The 18,537-nt window shown below is 35.7% G+C and overlaps 1 protein-coding gene across 6 annotated transcripts in view; it reads right to left on the bottom strand.

The window, feature by feature from the left end:
• The window catches only part of LOC139964140 (3'-5' exoribonuclease HELZ2-like), a 79,003-nt gene that overhangs the window by 48,978 nt on the left and 11,488 nt on the right, over positions 1-18,537 (bottom strand). For all 6 annotated transcript variants that reach the window (XM_071965509.1, XM_071965510.1, XM_071965512.1 and 3 more), the window contains exons 5-13: positions 17,363-17,399; positions 15,808-15,971; positions 14,455-14,649; positions 10,809-10,875; positions 9,774-9,853; positions 2,537-2,597; positions 2,297-2,428; positions 1,488-1,567; positions 393-762 (exon numbers count right to left, since the gene is read on the bottom strand). In XM_071965509.1, the coding sequence (XP_071821610.1) occupies positions 393-762; positions 1,488-1,567; positions 2,297-2,428; positions 2,537-2,597; positions 9,774-9,853; positions 10,809-10,875; positions 14,455-14,649; positions 15,808-15,971; positions 17,363-17,399 (1,186 nt within the window). The remainder of the gene's footprint in view (positions 1-392; positions 763-1,487; positions 1,568-2,296; positions 2,429-2,536; positions 2,598-9,773; positions 9,854-10,808; positions 10,876-14,454; positions 14,650-15,807; positions 15,972-17,362; positions 17,400-18,537) is intronic.

Raw genomic sequence — 18,537 nt, 5'->3', positions numbered from 1 at the left:
AGCATGAATTTACTAAATGTGAGATTGACACAAGATTAAATCTTGAGATATCACCTTTTTCACCTCTGCAGATCTGAAATGATCTATCGCCTCCACTATGAACAATAGGCAATTTGAGTATCTGTTTTTTGTATCTTAACTTTAATCGAAAGAGGTGCATAATGAATATCCATTTTATAATATTACAGCATCTACATGCAAAGTTTGAGTTCCATCCAAGCTTCCCTCTTTGACATATTGTGTTTACCAACAAGGCATCACCCACAGACAATTACACACACAGGAAAAATTCATGCCAGAAAAGATCACAATTCCATTATTACAAACAAATGCAGCCTGCTATACAAAATTGAAAGAATTGCTCTGATCCACCTAGGAAAGAATTTACTCACATGAATATTGCTGCTGGTACTCCCATAGCTCAATTTCTTCTGGGTAGTGACAAAACATGCACTGCAAGTTATGTCTTTCTCTGTAATCGCACCTTGGTCCTCTCCTGCACATGATGGGATGGTAACTGGGTCTCAACTTTGGGTTACGGGGGTAGACTCTCACCCACTTGTTACTAGTTGTCAATAGTTGGTAAACGGCATAACTCTTTCGCCAACGGTGAGCCGACACCGCGCTGCATATGTTACGATTATTCACATTTTGCAGAGAAGTCTTCCGTGGAAAGCAGAGTCCACAGAGGGCTCGTAGTTCATATTTAAATGACAAAATTGATCCAAATGTAGAATCAGAGTCTATTGACACTTGTTGAAGCTGCAAATCAAAATAAACACATACAATACTTACTCATCAAGTTACAATAAATATTACAGTGTAACAAAGATCAACAGAAAAGTGTTGTTATTGTGTCAATAAACTATGCCTTCATATCATGAGAATGCTACTGTAACCCTTCACACTTCACTACTAACAAAACGCCGGAATAGCCAAGGGCACCAAGGTCTGATATTCTCTAAAGACTTCAAGTCAACTTTATAAACATTGCATAACAAAATTCAAAGTTTGTTGCCCAGTTACAATAAGAAACACTTGTGCTTCCATTTCTCTAAATCATACTTTTAACTGCATGACTGCATGACAACTGGAGGCAAAACTTTTAGAAAGTAATTTTCAACTCAACACAAGATCTACACTGACTAGTTCATCAATACGCTCTTCAATTCATTGAGAACCATTGCATAAGGCAAGGTTGCTGGCAAAGACTGTAGAGTCTAACCTTTATGTATACTCTTTGAATATTATCTTTCTGTGTGATTGTTTTCATCGTTGCCCAAAATAGAATTTTGATTCTATCTCAAGTTCTATGGAGGCAATGCAGTGTATGTCTGCCTTTCACAGCAGTGACCTTAATTGAACAATTCACTTAATCCTCTTCATGGGAAATATTCTATGCATGTAGTCACCAAACTTAAATAGGTACCCTTCAACTAAGCTAAGGCTATCTTAAAAGTCATTTTATTTTCAATTACTTGTGTTACCTCAGTAGCCAGAGAATCATTGCTGGTTGGTGTCTCTGAAACATCCTCTCCATCCTCACATCTGCTGATATCACGGATTTCTGTAAATACAAGTGTAAAATCAGTGTATGAACAATTCGTCAGGAAAGGTACAATCTATAGTTAGTTACCGTAAGATCCTGTCTTCAGAGAGAAAGACGTTGCAACAGAAGACAGTGTGATAGAATTAAATATATAGGAAGTAGAACGTTTCCTTTATAATATCTAGTTCTCACCGTTCAGTCACAAGCTCATAGCCAATTCATGAACAAGTGTGCTGTCTCATGTAAATTTAGGTCCGGTATGTTTACTCTGTAGTGTTTCATGGTTTCGTGTTAACTATGGAAAGTATGGAGAGTATCTTTCCGAAAATATTGAACAATTTGCTTTTTAAGTTTGTTATCAGATGACCACATTATATTACATTCACAACCAGCTGATTTAAGGGATCACCTATCATTATCTATAATCCTTAAATTTGTTAAAGATTTGACAATTAGCAATAATGAACTTATTTAAAAAAAATGTGATTATGTACATCAGTGTTATGGTCGGCCCAAATTTGGAAGGGTTTTATATCGTGGAGAAATCGACTTTTGCCCATCTGAAATGGTTTTCAAAACAATAGAAATGTCCAAAATAAGCTAAATTAATTGGATAGCCACCTAATGTGAAGGTTATGTTACAAGGCATTCTGCTCTCCCCACACGTGCTTCCTTAAGTGTTTTAATATAACTGTTTATCATGAAAATATATTATTAGTAAGTATAACATATAGGATACACACTTACCTGACGTGGTAAAAGTACCCACTTTACTAAAGACATCTTTACTAGAGGATGCATCTGCACTGCATCCTCCGACAGCACCTCCACACTCCTCCATACATGGCTTTGGTTTGCATTTGCTCTTTAATGCGTCAGCTGTACAACAAATAGGCAAAGTGGCAGATTAAAAAAGAATTTTGCCCTAAAATGACCACCTAAATATTAAAAGGTGAAAGGTATTAAAGCCAGTCAAAAATTACTCACCGCAGGAAACATTTTCTGTATTGACTGATCTTGGACGAGTTGGCCTAGAGCGGCATTTTTTCTGTCACAAAAGAAAAGGTCAGTTGTCTACTGAGCTATCATAAGTGATATTAAATAAACCTGGAAAGTTATTTTATGAAACTAATGTATCACAGTTACACCTAGGTTTTCTGATCTGGTTTGTATATCATTCCAAGTCAGTTGGTGTGGACAAGACACTTTTGTACTAAATGGTATCAGTGGTGATTGTACAAATGAACCTGGTTGTCCAGACAATTCTAATTGACCTGCATTACTCACATAATAAATTGTCAGCTTTGGTGTATAACGTTCCTGTGGGTCAGTAAAAGATGCCTTCAAAACTAGGAAATCAATGAAACCAACTAAGACAAGTACTGTGCATACAAAACTTAACCATTTATCCTTTTACGATTCACTTGATCATTGCCCAACATGACCACATTGGAATACACTGACAGCAGCCACCATAGTGTGCTTAAATCACCCAACGTAACATTATTCACCTTTTGAAGTAGATTTCATTCTTGAATGACAGCAAGATATCCACAGACCAATCGTACATTGAACACCTTCGCAAGGTATACACTGAACTGAATTAGACGTTTGTCCACCAAAGGAAATTATAGCATGGGAGATGTCACAGGTTAATTGTAGTTTAAATTATGAGTAATCCACCTTTACAAGGTTTTCACACTTTGACGCCTATTGACCCCACATGACTTTTGACCTCTCCATAGAACACTATGGTTCTTGCACTTACTAATAAGGATAAACATTACAAATATGAAGTCCATCCAGGTGTTACTTTTGGTGCCATCAAGTTAACATGAAATTTAGACTCTTACATCTATTGACCTCAAATGACCTTTCACCTTCCCAGTAACAACATCAGCTCAGAACTTACTCAGTACACCTACATACTAAAAATGATTTTGCCTCCTGTCTACCTTAATCCGGTCAACCCAGCATTTCCATGCCATGATTTTGATTCTCAGTAGAATGTAATCATACTACTAATAATAATACTTATCTATTAGTATCATAATGTGTACACTTTTGTGCAGCTGTTCTTTAACCGTTGATAGTGCAGCATATATTTTGTGCCCGTCTAAAGGAATGTCAGTCACAATCGTTGTTGATTAATTGCATATGCCTAGATTGTATATTCTCCGCAAAAGTAACTAAACTAAACTATGGGTTATTGTACAGTTTTAAACAACTGTACCTTTTGCTTTTTCGTTTTGTATGCTTCCAATTCAGTGACAAATATTCAACTACGATTGTCTCCACCCACTCTCCAATCACATCAAAACCATTTGACACCATGTGAAGTAGTGTAGAAGAGTTGGAAAATAATATTGTTCTTTCCTCGATACTTTCTAAGTTGATTGGGAGGAATTATTGTATCAATGTTTAGTTTTCCTTTCATAATAAACTGTCAGAAGCCATAAATAATCTTTTCTTGCCTAATAAATATTACTTGAACATTGAGCATATTTGAAACAAAAGTTCAAAGGTTTCCAATGTTTGTTATTTAGAAACTCATGTAACTGAAAAAAAATGTCAGGCCTAATGACATGATGTATGAGGAACCTTACCCCATTTTGTTTGAAAAGATGGTTTCTGTGACAAGTGTATTTGAATGTTTACAATTGTAGTAAGCTTCGTACTCAAGTCTGCGTAATATACACAACATGTCACCCACTCACGATAATACATCAATATATATCCAGTTAATATATAATAATATATAAGGCATTTACATAGCGCCATAACTAAATCGATGTTTTATGGCACTTTAGATGGGAAAAATGAACATACAAATGAACAAAAATAGCAACAAGACAGAAAAGAAAAAGAGGATTATTTAAAGGCCTCATTAAACAAAGAGCTTTTTTTGAAAAAGAGAAATGTGGATTGATTAGCAACCGAAGACGGCAAGTCGTTCCACAGCCTGGCCCCAGTTACAGAAAATACACGATTGCCAAACTGTTTTGTGCGGGTGGCGGGAAAGTTTAAAGTAGTAGCAGATATGCTTCTAATGCGGTATCACGAAACACGCCTAGCAAACATCTTACACAAATAGTCGGGGGCCTGTTTATTAATACATTTATCAATCAAACAAAGAACCATGAATGTAATGCGCTGCTCAATAGGTAGCTAATGTTAAGTGAAAAGACAATCCCTGGCACTTTCATATTTTCTTCTATACAGAGTCAATTTTGCAGCTTGGTTTTGTGTAGACTGTTAGGGAAACAGGGTAGAGGCAGGTAAACCGATCAGTAAAGCATTACAATAGTCAAAATGAGATATTACGAGACCCAAGACCACATATATACCACTTTCACAATCAAGAATGTTACGAATATGTTTGATTTTGTTAAGGTTGCCACTAGCAATCCTGCATCTCTCGGAAATATTTATCTTTTCAGAGACAAGTTAGTGTCAAGCTGAGGCCCAAATAGTTTAACAGAGTCAACAACGTCAACATTAGTATCACCTACCGCTTTTAACAAGGCTAGAAGGTAAATGGTTAGAAGGACACATTGTAAACTCCGAACGCATGATGATTTTACATATGTCGTCTTGGCCAGCCATGGTTAAGAAGGAGAAATGATTTGGACAAGAATATTGTGTGCAATCAAATTCCGGATAGTCCTGCAAATGTGTTCCGATGGTAAGAATTTTGTTCATAAAAAGGATGCAAAGTCTTCCACTAATACATTATCATCGCCGTTGGTCCTGCCAGTGAGTTTATTGATCAGTTTATAAAGTTTGGCCTGATTGATACCACATTCAGCCACTTTCTCCGATATAGACTCTGTCCGCTATTTGAACACATTTTCTATTATACCTTGTCCTAAGATGTTTATAAGCAGCATGATCTTCAGCTGAATGCGTCTTAACCCATCTTGACTCAGCTTTTCTGCACTCTGATTTCAAGGACTTCAATGAACCGTCGTACCATGGCACGCATACCCTATCCACTTTCGGGGGCCACCTCATATACGATCTTAGTCATACTCTAATTGCAAAAGAATGCAATATCATCAATGTTATTCATTTTGATACATGTTTCCACGGGAGTGGACGGAAATGAGGTCAGCTTCAAAGGGACAATGGCCTTAAGATACATGTAAATTATATCCTTGGTGGAATGACCTGGCTAACATTGTGATAAGTTACACATCACAAACTTATGATCCGAAATCAAAAAGCCCTCTCTGGGCATAGTAACAACCACAGTGTCATTATCTCTCACCAGAATCAAATGTGTATAGGGGATTGGACTGGTTTTCGCAGTCTTGGGTGGTTAAAAAATCCTGAAAAGCCGTATTATGTCTGTCAGATAAGTCATTGACATGATTATTGAAATATCTTGTTATTAAAATATGTTGTGATGCAGCACATAAGCCTTCAGCGTATTCTCTGAAACCTCGCAAGAAGACTGGAATGATGACTGGGTGTGCTTAAGAGTAAGGGGTGGTATATGTCAATGATGACAATTGAAAAATCATTCTATTTCAGTTGCCATTATGCATATTCAGATGATGGTACAGTAGTTCAGCCGAGCGAATTCTTTTATGTCTAATAAATTGTCTATGGACAATAGCCAGCCAACCAGCCGCCAGACTCGGTCTTGGAACATCTTCGAAAACATAACCAGCATCGCTAAGAATAGACCGTGCATCATCGTTTGCATCTCCTAACCAGGTCTCAGTTTTGATACATAGGTCAATTCCAGCACTGACCATTTTATCTGAGAACAAAGTAACTTTGTTACAGATCGATCTAGTGTTGACAAGAGCGAAGCTACATCTGTTCGTGTTTTTATTAGTGTAATTAATAATAGGCTTTATGCGAACAAGATTTGATGTGTTAAATTTAAGCCTTGTTCATTTTCCAGCACGACGACCTCTATATCTGCATACTTATGTGACTTTTAGAGTGACAGAGACATCCGATGGTGGATGGTGACTAGTAAAGGGTCGTAGTGCAACATATCAGACTTTGAGTACAGAGGTGGCCTAATAGGGAGACCAACTAGGGTTGGTATTTTCCCGGGAAGAACCTGTTTTTCCCACTAAGCGATAAAAACCCGGTAAAAACTGGGAAAAAATGGTAAATACCGGTAAAAACCGCCTCCGTCTCGAAACTATTATTACTTGTCCGTAATATGCAGGGTCATCAGTAGGTACGATATTGTTTCAAGACAGGCATATGTTATTGAATATGGGAGTTTCTTAGCTTCATTTTGAGCTATTTTATCACAACCTAATTCTACTTTTTTGTGGAAAAAGAGAGTATTTTTCATATTGCACATGTATATTTATTCTGTCATGATCTCTTTAGCAGTATGCATTGCCTATATCACTGTGAATATGTGTGCTCACTTTCCATGTTTTTGTGATGGTATTGCATTATGTAACAAGACAATGTGACATACATAATATGACGAACCATAGCCCTAGGAGGCACCAACAGTTTGATACTTGTCCATTCTCTAGATTATGGAATTATGCGTCTCGATAGGAAAATAAAGTTGGTTGATTTAAGCATCCAATATATTATTTATTTGAATTATTTATAAAAGTCTAATTGGTAAACTCACAAAGTTATAGATCATGGCTGTTCTTTTGATGTAACCCAACCCCTTACCAAAAGATGCCATTTTCTTGTAGTTTCTATGCGCTTCGACAAGTTCCACATGAATTTTTAGGAATGCTATATAATTTGAGGTTTTTCCCAGTTTTTCCCACTTATAGGTGGGAACAACCTCCCGGAAAAACCGGTAAGAACCTGGTTTTTACCGTGCGGTAAAAACCGCCCGGTAAAAACTGGTCAACCCTGAGACCAACACTGACAATATAATGAAAACAGTGATGCACGTCGCTGTCACAGATAGTGTTAAGTTCAATGTTCCCATTAAACACAACGCAATTAACTGATAACTGCCAGCTGAAGCTCCACAGAGAATATGTGTAATATGACTACACCATTGAAATAGAAGATGTAGGCTTGTTAGGCTGAAAATAATCCCAGTGAGAAAGATCATCATGAGAAATCACACAATCTAGTGTTGTAAAAAGTGATAATGACAAAAACAGCGGATGCATATCATATAAAAATAAAGCATCCTGAATAAATGAATAGCTCTGGTTTACAGAAAAAGACATGTAAATGAAGGCAAGTTGAAGAGCACAAAAATGGTGTGGCTGCAGCTTATGACTACGTATTTATAGCATCAGTAAACATATAATCCATGGAATCTATGTGTCTTGTTTAAGCCAGGAAACCAGAGAACGTAACATGGTGTCAAAAGTGAACTAAAGATACAACAAATTTAGTTCGCATTGCTTTTCGTTGTTGTTGTTCTGCGAAATACATCGCCGAATCTGTAGGCCTCCGTTATGCGAATTCTAATTTAATTCATCATTCACCGAAAAGCATGGGCTAACACAAGGAGCAAGCTACTGTAGCTGCGCAGCCTAGACACAGCACATGCTTAACGTTGTGTAAGTGAATACCATTCTTGAGACAGGCCATAGTATACTACACGCCGAAACTGTGAATTTGTGATAGTTAACTAAGTCAGAAGGAAAATGGATACGAAAAAACGAGCTCCTGACAAATGCGACTTTACTACACCCAAATTAGCGATGCGATGGCAGCAGTAGAAACGTGAAGTTCAGCTGAATGCGGAAGTGGCCATGGAGGGCAATAACGATAACTTCAAAGCATATATGTGCTTCTACCTCATAGGAACAACAAGGAGAGAGATTTGGGACACTCTTAAACCATTCTATCCCAAAGATAGGTGACTTTATACTTGCAAAATTACATACGTACTGCAATCTAAAGTAAAATGAAACAGTTGAACGCTATAATTTCTTTACATGGAACCAAGAACCAGTTGAGTTACTAGATCGATATATAACCAACCTAAAACTACAAGAACGATAGCTTCAAAGCATATATGTGCTTGTATCTCATGGGAACAACAAGGGGAGAGATCTAGGACAGTTTTAAACCATTCTACCCCAAAGATAGGTGACTTTATACTTGCAGAATTACATTCGTACTGCAATCTAAAGTAAAATGACTTTGTATTATTCCAACTAATTATATTAAGGAATGGAAACCAGAATGCAAAAATGCATTTTGGTTTTGATAATGTAACATAAGCAGTTTTCTTCATGAATCCGACGTAAAATATAGTGAGGGTGTACAACATACTTGATCTTCATTGAAAAGCAGTGTGATGTGACAAATAATAAATTCAAAATGACACAAGCTGTCCTGAAATGACCAACAGGCTTCTTGTACTAAATGTGATACATAAACTCAACATACTAAATGGCCTTTGACCTCCACCAAAAGCAATAATAGGCTGCTTCAATTTTATATGGTCCATCTTCAAACCAAATATGAAATCTGTCCAAGGTTACCTTCTTGCAAAATCACGTTTGTAAGGTTTTCAAAATTTCACATCTGATGACCCCAAATGTAAAAGAGAGATGTGAAAAATGTATTTGTGTGTTTACAATTGTAGTACGCTGCAAACTCGATTCTGTGAAATGTATTCAACATGGCACCCACTCACGATAATACATCTGTAAATATCCAGTTAACATATAATCCATGGAATCTATGTGCCTTCTTTAAGCCCGGAAACCGGAGAGCGTAACAGTCTCTACAGATCTGAGGAAAGAAATGCTGATGTTCTCTTGATATTTAGGATACAAACCTTCTGGGAAATTGAATCAAAGATGCTTTGGTAGAGGTGAAAGGAGGAAGTTAGAGAACATCGGTATGCTTCCATTTATCTTAAGTCCCCCTATTAGCTGTAAAACTTTTAATGAGTAACTGGAGCATGAAATTTTAGAAATTTTTCAACTGGACACTAGATCTACACTGATTAGTTAACCAATAAGCTCCATAATTCATTGACAACCATTACATCAGGCAAGGTTGCTGGCAAAGACTATAGAGTCTACCCATACACACTTTGAATTATATCTTTCTGCACGATTGTTTAAATGTGATATGGAGACAATGCAGTTTATGTCTGCCTTTCACTGCAGTGACTGTTATTGAAAAATTCACATGATCCCCTTCATGGGATATATGCTATGCATGTAGTCACCAAACTCAAACCCTTTTAATACGCCAAGGCTACCTTAACAGTCATTATATTTTCAATTACTTGAGTTACCTCAGTAGCCAGAGAATCATTTCTGGTTGGTGTCTCTGAAACATCCTCTCTATCCTCACATCTGTTGCTCTCATGGAATTCTGTAAATACAAGTGTACAATCAGTATATGAACAATTCACCAGGAAAGGTGCAAGCTATAGTTAGTTACCGTTAGATCCTGTCTTCAGAGAAAAAGACGTTGCAACAGAAGTCAGTGTGACAGAATTACGTATGTAGGAAGTAGAATGTATCCTTTTATAATATCTAGTTCCCACCGTTCAGTCACAAAATTATATCCAACTAATGAACAAATGTGCTGTCTCATATGTAAATTGATGTCAGGTATGTTAACTTTGTAGTTTTTGCTGGTTTGGTGTTAACTATGCAAAGTAACAGAGTATATTTCAAAAAAATATTGAAAAACTTGCTTTTAATTAAGTTTGTTATCAGATGACCACATTATATTACATACATACCCAGCTGATTTAAGAGATCACTTATCATTATCTCTAATCCCTGAATTTGTTAAAGATATGACAATTAGCAAACTTATTCAAAAACAATGTGATCATTCATCAGTGTTATAGTCGGCCCAAATTTGTGTGGGTTTTTATATCCTGGAGAAATCGACTTTTCCCATCTGAAATGGTTTTCATAACAATACAAATGTCCAACATGAGCTAAATTAGCTGAATAGCCACCCAATATAAAGTTTATGTTACAAGGCATTCTGCTTTCCCAGCATATGCTTGCTTAAGTGTTGTAATATAATTGTTAATCAGGACAATATATTATTATTAAGTATACGCTATAGCTTACACACTTACCTGAAGTGGTAAAAGTATCCAACTTACTAAAGACATATTTACTAGAGGATTCATCTACACTGCAGCCTTCGACAGCATCTCCACAGTCATCCATGCATGGCCTTGGTTTGCATTTGTTCTTTAATTAGCCAGTTGTACAACAAATGGGCAAATTGCGGATTAAAAAAGAATGTTGCTCTAAGTAGACCATCTATATGAAAGCTATTAAAAAGTCAATAAAATACTCACCAGGAGAAACATTTTCTGTATCGACTGATCTTGTACGAGTTGGCCTAGAGCGGCACTTTTTCTTTTTCTGTCACAAAAGAAAAGATCAGATGTCCACTGAGCTCTCATCAATGATATTAAGTAAACCTGGAAAGTTCTTTTATAAGACCAATGTATCACAGTAACACCTAGGTTTTCTGATCTGGTTTGTATATCATTCCAAGTCAATTGGTGTGGAAAACAAACCTTTGTACTAAATGGTATCAGTGGTAATTGTACAAATGGACCTGGTTGTCCAGACAATTCTAATTGACCTGCCTTACTGAAATAATAAATTGTCAGCTTTGGTGTATAATGTTCCTGTGGGTCAGTAAAAGATGCCTTTCAAAACTAGGAAATCAATGATGCCAAATCAGACAAGGACTGTGCATACAAAACTGAACCATTTTACGTTAAAGGTTCACTTCATCCTTGTCCAACATGATTACACTGGAATAATGTTTGTAACATGGTTCAGTAAATGTTATTCGCAAATGCATTCAAAACTTGTCATATAGTTTTACTAGAAAGCATTGTGATTACTTGCTATGTAATTTGCCAAACATTCTACTTACCTTTCTAATCAGATAGAGAGAGATATAGATTAATAGGTAAATGGATGGATGGATGGATGGATGGATGGATGGATGGATGGATGGATGGATGGATGGATGGATGGATGGATGGATGGATGGATGGATGGATGGATGGATGGATGGATGGATGGATGGATGGATGGATGGATGGATGGATGGATGGATGGATGGATGGATGGATGGATGGATGGATGGATGGATGGATGGATGGATGGATGGATGGATGGATGGATGGATGGATGGATGGATGGATGGATGGATGGATGGATGGATGGATGGATGGATGGATGGATGGATGGATGGATGGATGGATGGATGGATGGATGGATGGATGGATGGATGGATGGATGGATGGATGGATGGATGGATTATCGATTATGACATGATCATTATTGCCTTTCCTAAAACCAAACACTAATTCCTTAGTTTTATTTATATTACTTTTACACCAACTAACAAACTTCTGTACCTCACTAGCATAGACAGAGCTGTCATTACTATAAAAAAGACCAGTCAGCACGGTATCATCAGCATATTTGATAATATTGCATTGGATACTCGATATTTTACAATCATTTGTGTACAAGCAGAACAGCACTAATGACAGCACACATCCTTGGGGGCACCCGTTCTAATGACACACTGGTCAGATCTGGAATCACTCATTCTATTAATCTGAGGTCTACAACGCATATAATCGAGGACCCAGAGTACGGTGTTATAGTTCACTTGCATGTCTAACAATTTTTGTATTTATATATCGGGCTTATAGTGTTAAATGCACTCGAGAAGTCAATGAAGATTGACTTCACACACGTTTTGGGTTGTTCTTAGTGCTTCAAGACCTCATGCAAGTAAACAAGTTTGGCGTCATCTACACCTTTTTTGCTTTGGCAGGCAAACTTATTTTTATCTATAACAACACTTTTTTCAGCTAGAAAAAGTTTAAGTATCACCCTCTCCAGACAATTTATGATATGTGACGCGAGTGATATCGGACGGTAGTCATTTTAACATGAGACCACTTTTGTTTTAGGAACCGGGGTTATGATTGACGTTTTCCATATCTCGGGAATAACGCGCTCATCAATTGTTCTTTGGAAGATCGGAGTGAACGCTGGTGCTAGATGACACCTACTTGTTTTTATTAACATATTTTTGACCCCGTCTGGGCCTGTGGCTTTATTTATATTAACACTAGCAAATATTTCCTAACATCAGTTACATTGACAACATCTCTGTCACTACCAGTGTGAGCACAATTAGGTCTATTCCTCAATTTGTTATCAATTCCTGCATTCATCAATTCATCGCTACTCTCATCAAACCTACAATAAAAATCATTCAAACCATTAACCAGTTTTTGTTCATTTTTAATCGGTCTACTTTTTTGTTTTCCTTTATACCCAGTATTTAATAAGTCCTTTATAACCATACTTTGCATCACTCGCCAGGCTGATTTGAATAACCCCTCTGAAATGTATCTTCCAATTTCTTGCCGTACTCTTTTCTACATCTCTTCACTTCCTTTTTGTCACCCGCTGTTTTCCTTTACAAGATCAAACTCCCCTCTTGAGAATGCAGCTTTCTTTTCATATACTAGGGATTTCAACTTTTTTGATAGCCACGGTTTGCTTGTTGCAGTGTCCTGTGAGTTCGGATAATCAAATACATTGCAGTCCGTGCACTCAAAACACACACGCAATTGGTCAACAGCTGCCTTAACAATTGTTATTAATGAAAAAGTTACTTGACATTGTTAACTCACTGTGACATATTTATTGCCAAAGTCATCTAGTATTTCAAGGAGAATAAGGCAAATTTTGACCTTGTGAAGCTCAGACTGTGAAAACTGACAACTGAGAGCCACTAGAGCCCTTTTTGGTAAATCACCAAAGGATTATTCACTCTTTTAAGCAGATATCACTTTCTGAATGATTTCAAGATAAACACAGACCTTTCGTATATTGAACCTCTTCGCAAGCTGTAAATTTAACTTGTTTGACGTATGTCCACCAAAAGAAAATTATAGCATTGGAAATGTCACAGGTTAACTGTATTTTTAATTTCGTGAAAATCACCTTTACGAGGATTTTAGACTTTGACCTGTTGACCTCACATGAGTTTTGACCTCTTTACAAAACACTAGGGTCCTTGCACTTACTAACATGGATAAACATAACAAGTATGAAGTCCATCCAAGTTTTACTTTTGGTGCCATCAAGTTTACATGAAATTTAGACTCTTACATCTATTGACCTCAAATGACCTTTCACCTTCACAGTAACAACATCAGCTCAGAACTTACTGAGCAACACCTACATACTAAAAATGAGTTAGCTCGTCTACAAGCTTTACAGATTTTGCCTCCTGTTGACCTCAAATGACATTTAACCTCTCTCAAAACAGATCTATCATCCAACTACGTCATTAACTAATGCTGCAGATTTTTAGTAAGCTTATTTACGCTTGGTGAGTTATCATGTTCAAGAACCAGAGCATCGCTTACTCACACACAAGCCATCACCATCAAGTATATAGATTCCTTTGCCTTCAGCGAGGTGTCAAAAACGGAATTGGCACGTGATATTTGACTCAATGAGAGATTTAATGATTGTCATTATAAGTAAGCTCAATCTAGTCAACCCAGCATTTCCATGCCATGACTTTCTCAATAGAATTTAATAATAATATTAATACTCTATTAGTGTCATAAGTATCCTTAATATATTAAGGATACTTATGATACTAATAGAGTATTAATATTATTATTAAATTGTACATATATGTACACTTTTGTGCAGCTGTTCTTTTATTGTTGACAGTGCAGCATGTATTCATGTGCCCTTCTAAAGGAATGCCAGTCACAATCATGGTTGATAAAGTTTTATACTTTATAGAACTGCCATTTGCTATGAGGATCTTAATGAAAGTTAAGCAACTGTTTAATTGAATATGCCTATATTGTTATTCTCCGCAAGAGTAACTGTAAAAATAAACTATGGTTATTGTAGAGTAATAAACAACTATACCTGTTGCTTTTTCGTTTTGTATGCTTCCACTTTCTCCTGGTGCTTCAAAACATCGTCTGGGATCCAGGCCAGATCTGGGGATTTAGTATCGTTAATCTCTGCTTCAGCACTTTCCTGATTAGGTCCCAACTCCTTGCCCAGTTCTTCGATCATCTGCTTCAACATAGCCTTCTGCTCTGTTCCCTTGGTATTCAGCTATTCAAAAGGTAAATTCAGTGACAAATATTCAACTACAATTGTCTCCACCCACTCTCCACTCACATATAAACTATTTGACATCCTGCAAAGAAGTGTGGAAGAAGAGTTGGAAGTTGTTGTTTCTTCCAAAAATTATTGCATTTAAATTATCTAGCAATATTGTGAAAGGCACTAATGCATGTTCATCAAAATGAAATAAATGATACCAGTTCTGTCAAAGAGATTTTACAAAAATAAATTGGTAAAAAACTCTTCTTTCCTCGACTCTTTTTAAGGAAATTGGGAGGAATAATTGCCTCAATATTAATTCTGCCTTTCATAATAAGATGTCAGAAACCATAAATAATTTGTTTAGCTGAATAATTTTTTTTTTAAATATTTAGAATATTTTAAACAAAATTGCCAAGGTTTCCAATGTTTTATATTTAGAAGCTAATGTTACTGAAAGAAATGTCAGGCATGGTGACATGATGTATGAGAAACTGCATCATTTTGTTTGAAAAGATGGTCTTTACATGTAAGACTGGGAAGAGATGCTGATGTTCTCTTGAGACTTGGGATACAAATCTTCTGGGAAATTGAATAGAACATGCTTTGGTAGAGGTGAAAGAAGGAGGAAGTGAGAGAAGGTACAAGATAAGGGGATTAGGGGGACAATTAAGATTCAACCATTCCACTAGGTCAGAGATGGAAGGAAGACAGGTATGAAGAGAGTAGGGATGTTAACCCAGTTTTCGGTAGCTTCAGTTTGTATCTAGGGGAGCGTTAGAAATGTTTGATATGAACATAATGTATTAATTCATGTCTGATCAATTATGAAACATTGTGATACATCCTGATTACTGATTGGCTTGCCTCAAAATCACTGCAATTGTGACTGTGTTTTGCAAATAGTACTCTATGAGCATAGCATTCATCTACCAGTCATTCAATACCAATGCTTTGGAAACAACGCAAACAAGAAAATGCTAAAGACACACACGAGAAAAGAAATCACAAAAAAAAACCTCAGTGGTCAGTGTCTAACTACCAAGGCTTCTAGAACATCTGTACATGTTTGGAAAACTAGTCATGTTGACTTATTGTAAGAATGAAAAAGAAAATTGTTTGTGACAACTAAATTAAATAAAGAAAGAGTATAAATAAATCACTCACATGTAAGTAATGAAGATTCTGTTTTTGTCTCTGTAGTTCGACCTTGCTTATACCTTTATTTCTATACTTTAGTAAATTTGATCCTGCGTTCGCCACGGAAAGTATCAGCTGTGCCTCTTCCCGTATCTGTTCGTACTGACCGAGATGATCAATGAGTCTCACAACTAACGGATGAAAAACAAGTTTTATACAAATAATCAAAATATTTCTAACATTACCTGATACTAAGAATCTATGAACATTTTTAACGATATATTACAAATCATTTTACAAACAGATGAAGATCATTTGCCTTTTGAGAGTTAGTACCCTTATCAAGTCTTGAACTCAGAATAAGCAAATTAGTAATTACATTCTAATGTGTCATATTGTTAAGAGAAGCAAATAACTAGATATTAAAACAAAATATATGATTTTGGAGGGCGATGACAGGCCACTCACCATTTCCGGAAGTATTGTAGAGAACCGAGTCAATCCTCAATTAATCACATCGGCAGAGGAATCTATCCAAATTGCTGAGATATTGATTTAAACCTGTGAATATATCTTTGCCTTTCCTATAGCAGACATATTATCTGCCACCAACACATGTGTACACTTACGTTGTGTTTGCACCAGGGTATTTTATTGTCATACACCAGGCACTTTTTGGCGTTGATGAAAATGATCTTTTCATGCTGTTCAAGACTGAAGTCGCACTTCACACTGCTTTAAGTGTGTTTTACTAGGTACAGAGCGTATTGGCAGCATTTTCTTGTACGTATTGTTTCATTTTCACACAAACGACATACTTCCAATATATATATATATATTTATATATATATATATATATATATATATATATGTGTGTGTATATATATATATTATAAGATTATAAGATCCTTTTTTTTTAATTTGTACTCGTTGTAAATTAGAAAACAATGTACTAACATTAATATGAAGCCTGCACTATACAGCTGATGGCATCATATTTATAAAAAATATATATATATACACATATTTATATATAAACATATATATAAATATATATATATATAAACATATATATATAAATATATATATATATATGTTTATATATATATATGTGTATATATATATATATATATATATATATATATATATATATATATATATATATATATTATAAATTAATACATACATTTATATAAATAAATGTGTGTATGAAATTGTTCAGAGAATAAAACATTTTTTTAGTCCTGATATGTCATAGTCTGCGAGAGAAAACCTTGAGAGCCGGTAACGTTTTAAAGGTTTTCTAGTTTACAAGATATTCAGCAATAAATTGTTGTACCTCTTGGAATGCTTCTTCAAGGCTTAACTGCACGATGATGCCATCAGCTGTATAGTGCAGGCTTCATGTTAATGTTAGTACATTGTTTTCTAATTTACAACGAGTACAAATTAAAAAAAAAAGGATCTTAACACCTAAAACATGTTCTTTTAATTTTATGAAACAAATTTTGTGCCGTATGTTAGCCTTTCAGTAATAAAAACAAGTATTATTACTACAGAACTCTATGACATATTTCATTACCATTCCTTGCTTCATCAATTGCTCTTTCATACTGGCCCTGTTGAAAAAGGAAAACCAAAATGTTTACCATAGTGTATGATAATTACTTGTTGGAAGTATTCTGCGGGGGAAAAAGCTGACATCAGCACATTGGACAGGGAGGTTTGCTAGCTAGCAATTAACAATTGTTTAATTACAGTCTAAATTTACCAACTATATCAAAAATCAACAGTCAAAAGGTTAATTATACTAATGTAGCTGCTTAACATCCAGCCTCCTCCTCCATCCCAAGGCACCTTGACTTTCATTACAAAACAGGAGACATTTCATCATCCTGGACATACACAATTCAATATATTAATATAACAAAAACAATTATAATAATAATATTAATAATAATAATAATAATAATAATGATTACAAAACAGGAAACATTGCATCATCCTGGACTAACACAATTCAATATAATAATGATTGAAAACAGCAGTTATTTAGTTATTTTTATAATATTAATATAATTTTGGAATCTTTTCTATTTAGAAAGTCACTTCAGATGGGAAAACCGTACGTTTTTTTTATTTTTATGAAAACCCACCTTACCGGGAATCGAGTCCCAAACCTCCCGATTGCTAAGCCTCGGTGCTTCAAATGCCACCTCCTTTATCTACTAGGCACAGCACCGGGTATGAGTTTATGCTAATAATCCTAAAACACTTCAAATTGGCTAAAAGTACACTGACATAAAGTAGGGTTGTGCTAAGAATTTTTTGCCTAATTTGAAGCATATAACTTTTCATTTCTTTTTTCGCCTTTGAGATCTTCTCCGGGCATATCGAAAAGTACAAATTTAACCTGTCTCTGTTATACTCAGGAAGAATTTGCTTCATACATATCAATCGAGATTCAATATTTTGTGTCGATATTTGATAGCCCTGCAAAATATTAACACATGAGTTAACATCATTTCCATACTGCTTTCCGATATCAAGACACCTACCTAAAAGTTCTAAAATGTCTCAAATGGTGTTAACGATGGCATCAGATGTTAAGTCCTGGCTTATTTTTAATCTAAGTAACTTACTTGTATTCTTTAAAAACCAGTACGGTTTGTTTTGTATACCCACTAAAGTATGAATGCATTGTAATATTTCTTTGAGACCACCAAAGTTTTTGTTAGTGAGTTTTATTTTCCTCCT

Source organism: Apostichopus japonicus, chromosome 22, assembly GCF_037975245.1.
Source record: "Apostichopus japonicus isolate 1M-3 chromosome 22, ASM3797524v1, whole genome shotgun sequence".
NCBI classification, from domain to species: Eukaryota; Metazoa; Echinodermata; class Holothuroidea; order Aspidochirotida; family Stichopodidae; genus Apostichopus; species Apostichopus japonicus.
Note: the sequence above shows the minus strand (reverse complement) of the source record. Positions and strands in the feature narration are given on the sequence as shown.